The sequence below is a fragment of the Taudactylus pleione genome, unplaced genomic scaffold (assembly GCF_031769625.1).
Source record: "Taudactylus pleione unplaced genomic scaffold, aTauple2 ptg000774l, whole genome shotgun sequence".
Taxonomy (NCBI): Eukaryota; Metazoa; Chordata; class Amphibia; order Anura; family Myobatrachidae; genus Taudactylus; species Taudactylus pleione.
In genome coordinates this window covers 1,719,292-1,722,829 of record NW_028285176.1, presented here as the reverse complement: position 1 = coordinate 1,722,829, position 3,538 = coordinate 1,719,292, and the positions used below count along the sequence as shown (strand labels likewise).

Genomic DNA, 3,538 nt, shown 5'->3' with positions numbered 1-3,538 from the left:
TGAGTGATGTGCAGTGTTAGGCAAATGGCAGCAGCACAATGTCAGTGGTGAGGGGTAATGTCAGGCACATAGCAGCAGCAGAGTGTGAGTCGTGAGGGGTAGTCTAACAGGCATATGGCAGCAGCACAGTGAAAGTAGTGAGTGAGGTTTATTGCCAGGCACATGCCAGCAGAAGGACACTGTGAGTAGTGAGTGAGGTGTAGTGTCAGGCACATGGCAACAGCAACAGAGTGTGAGCGGTGAGTGAGGTGTAAAGTCCGGCACATGGCAGCAGCAGTACGGTGAGTGCAGAACACACAGTGCTACTCGCGCTATAAACTTCTACACCAACTACTTACACAGAAAGAAGAGTGACACCCGGCCTGGACTCTCCGGGGATTGGCTGTCATCATGTGACGTCACGAAAGGGTGTTATTAAAGACAGCGAGGAGGGAGATTGTTATTTCAGAACTATTAGTGACAGCCAGCAGCAGCAGCAGTTCATCCCGGGACTAGCGCTGCATCTTTCCCTCACTGTCCCAGCAGCAGCAAATGACCGACACAGGGCAGTCCGGCACGTACATGAAGGGAAGCAGCACCTGCAGCGCTGGGTAACAGTCTCTTCGCATTACAGGAAAGTTATCTGCAGCGCTATGGATCTGAACACGACGCTGAGCAGCAGCAACATCTCCCACGAACCCAATGGCACCGATAAAACCGTGGGAGCCTGGATGGTGGGGATGGGCATACTGATGTCCGTCATTGTCCTGGTCATTGTGTTTGGGAATATCCTGGTGATCTCTGCTATCGCTAAGTTCCAGAGACTTCAGACGGTCACCAACTACTTCATCACCTCCTTAGCCTGTGCGGACCTGGTGATGGGGCTAATAGTGGTGCCCTTTGGGGCCAGCTCCGTCATAATGGGGACCTGGGAGTTTGGGAACTTCTGGTGTGAGTTTTTCACCTCAGTGGACATCCTGTGTGTCACTGCCAGCATAGAGACCCTGTGCGTCATCGCCGTGGACAGGTATTTTGCCATCACCTCTCCATTCAGATATCAGAGCCTGCTGACCAAGTGCAAGGCCAGGATCGTCATCCTCCTGGTGTGGGTTGTATCAGCCCTCACCTCCTTCCTACCCATTAACATGCACTGGTACAGGACTGTGGAGGAGAAAGCAGTGGAGTGCTACGAAGAAGAAACCTGCTGTTACTTTTTCACCAACCCTGCCTATGCTATATCCTCTTCCATCATCTCCTTTTACCTGCCCCTGGTGGTCATGATCTTTGTCTACGCCAGGGTCTTCCAGGAGGCCAAGAAACAGCTGAAGAAGATTGACAAATGCGAGGGAAGGTTCCACAACCAAAACAACCAACAGGATGCCAATGGAAAATTTGTCAACAGGAGGACATCCAAGTTTTGCTTGAAGGAGCACAAAGCACTGAAGACACTGGGCATTATCATGGGCACTTTTACCTTGTGTTGGCTCCCCTTCTTCATAGTCAACATTGTCCAGGTGATGCACAAAGCTGTCATCCCTGACTATGTTTACACTTTCTTGAACTGGGTGGGTTATGTCAACTCTGCTTTTAACCCACTCATCTACTGCAGGAGTCCAGACTTCAGATATGCTTTTCAGGAGCTGCTTTGCCTGAAAAAGGGGGGCACCAAGCTCTACACCAATGGATATCCCCAGAGCAATGGGAACAGTATGTACAATGAAGAATCAGACCTTGCTCGAACAGGCATTGAGACCTCTAACGAGGTCTTTATTACAGATGTGAAATCTCCTGGTGAATCCCTACTGAGCTGTGAAGGTCCTGTGCTAGACCATCTGGCCACGAACCACAACACGCACGATGATTGTTTTTTATAGGAGTTTAGGAACATTTACAACAAACTGGATCGTTTGCAATACAAGGGTCAAACATATATTTTTAAGGTACTGTAAAAAAAAATGAAAAAGGAAATGAAGGTCTTTATATTAAAGTTATTTCTTGAAATTTGGGCGGTGCCCATGACTCGCAGGATGTATACATTTTATTAGGCAAGTGTTTGTTTCTGTATAGTTTCACTTCTTCTTAAATTAAGGTAAGAGGACATTCACTAAAACATTAGGCTTTTTTGTTATTGTGTTGCTGTCTTGTCCACTTGGCAAAACAAGAAGAATCTACCTCATGGACCTAAGTAAAAGAAAACAAACTTTTTATGTTTTGTGTTCGCATTGTTCTGTTTTATTTTGTTTTTTTGTTTGAGATTTTTTTTTTTGATCTCTTGCATAGTTTATATATTTGTGCCCTTTTAAGTCTTGTGACTGCAAAATGAACACTGTACTGCTGGGGCGGCTGGTCTCTCCAGCAGTACCTGGGTTAATTCGGTGGATGTCAATTCCAGATGATTGTTTTGAGACAATACACAAGTAGGAAGAGAGTGTAGGAATTTTGTGAGCAACGTCCTAAATCTAAAGTCTTTTAACCTCTTCGTCATCTCAGGTCACAACCTGCTACGTGTACTGTTGCCCCAAATAATTATACATAGACTGTGGCTGTGGGAACGACCTAAAGCATTTCTCTGGAGGATGAAGGGGTTAAATGTTAGATTGAGGTTACTTAATTTTAGAAGTCGATATGGAGAACCCATCCCCATCATAACTAGAGACCATAATAGTGTCCTAGGGTCGCCCATTAGTATAGGACTTGGTAGCCCACTTTAGTAGCCACATCACAAGCAGTGCTGCAAGTAGATGGAGAAGAACAGATGTTCCCACTGCCTGCTCCCAGCTAAGAACTGCTCTGGAAGTTAATCAATTATCTCAAGCAGCCCTGCTGGTTCAGACAGGTTCCTGGCTAGAGATTTGTCACTAAGCAATATCTCCTTCCTCCCATTCAGTTTAACTAACTATAGATTTTACATTAGCCTCGCTAAAAACGTTTAAGCAGTTAGTAATGAAGTTCATAGGCTGGAGATTTGTTTTCTCATCCTGTGCATGGTCAGGTAACAGACTTGTCTCATTAAATAAAGAAGAGGATTTGTCTACCTCTTGGCTGAGAGAATGCAGAGTTAATCAATGACTGGACCTGAGAATAAGTATATAGGATGGCTTGTCCATAACGATTTACTGGAATACAGGTCCCTAGGGGGGAGAGGGGGGAGCCCTGGTGAGTGGGGGTCAGTGCTCCTGGCCAGGATACACTCACACTCTGAGCAGGCTATAACACGGTGGTATTCCTGACCACCTCACTGCATGCAGGGCCATCAGCTGCTCTTTTGCACATTTCCAAGCCGTACAGTATTGTATGTTGCTCGCATTAAAGTTCATTGTACTAATTCGACTAGGTTTGTGTGTTTTTTATTGTTATTGCTTGTCTACATTGTTTTTCTTCCAAAGCCTGGGAAGGGGTGTGTTGGAGGAGGGCTGAGGGGGGACAGGTCATTCATTGATTAAAACAGTACTGTGCAATATCTGACCCTAAGATATCACTCTCCAACCAATAGTTAATGTTACTCACCAGCCTGGACAATTTATCATTATTACTGCGCAATGAGCTACATGATAACTGG

General features: G+C 45.7%; 1 protein-coding gene across 1 annotated transcript; it reads left to right on the top strand.

Moving 5' to 3' along the window:
* Positions 1-324: 324 nt before the first annotated feature.
* On the top strand, positions 325-3,303 carry LOC148475859 (beta-2 adrenergic receptor-like). Its single transcript, XM_088457633.1, has one exon. The coding sequence runs from the start codon at positions 633-635 to the stop codon at positions 1,851-1,853; it is 1,221 nt and encodes a 406-aa protein (XP_088313759.1). The 5' UTR covers positions 325-632; the 3' UTR covers positions 1,854-3,303.
* The last annotated feature ends 235 nt before the right edge of the window (positions 3,304-3,538 follow it).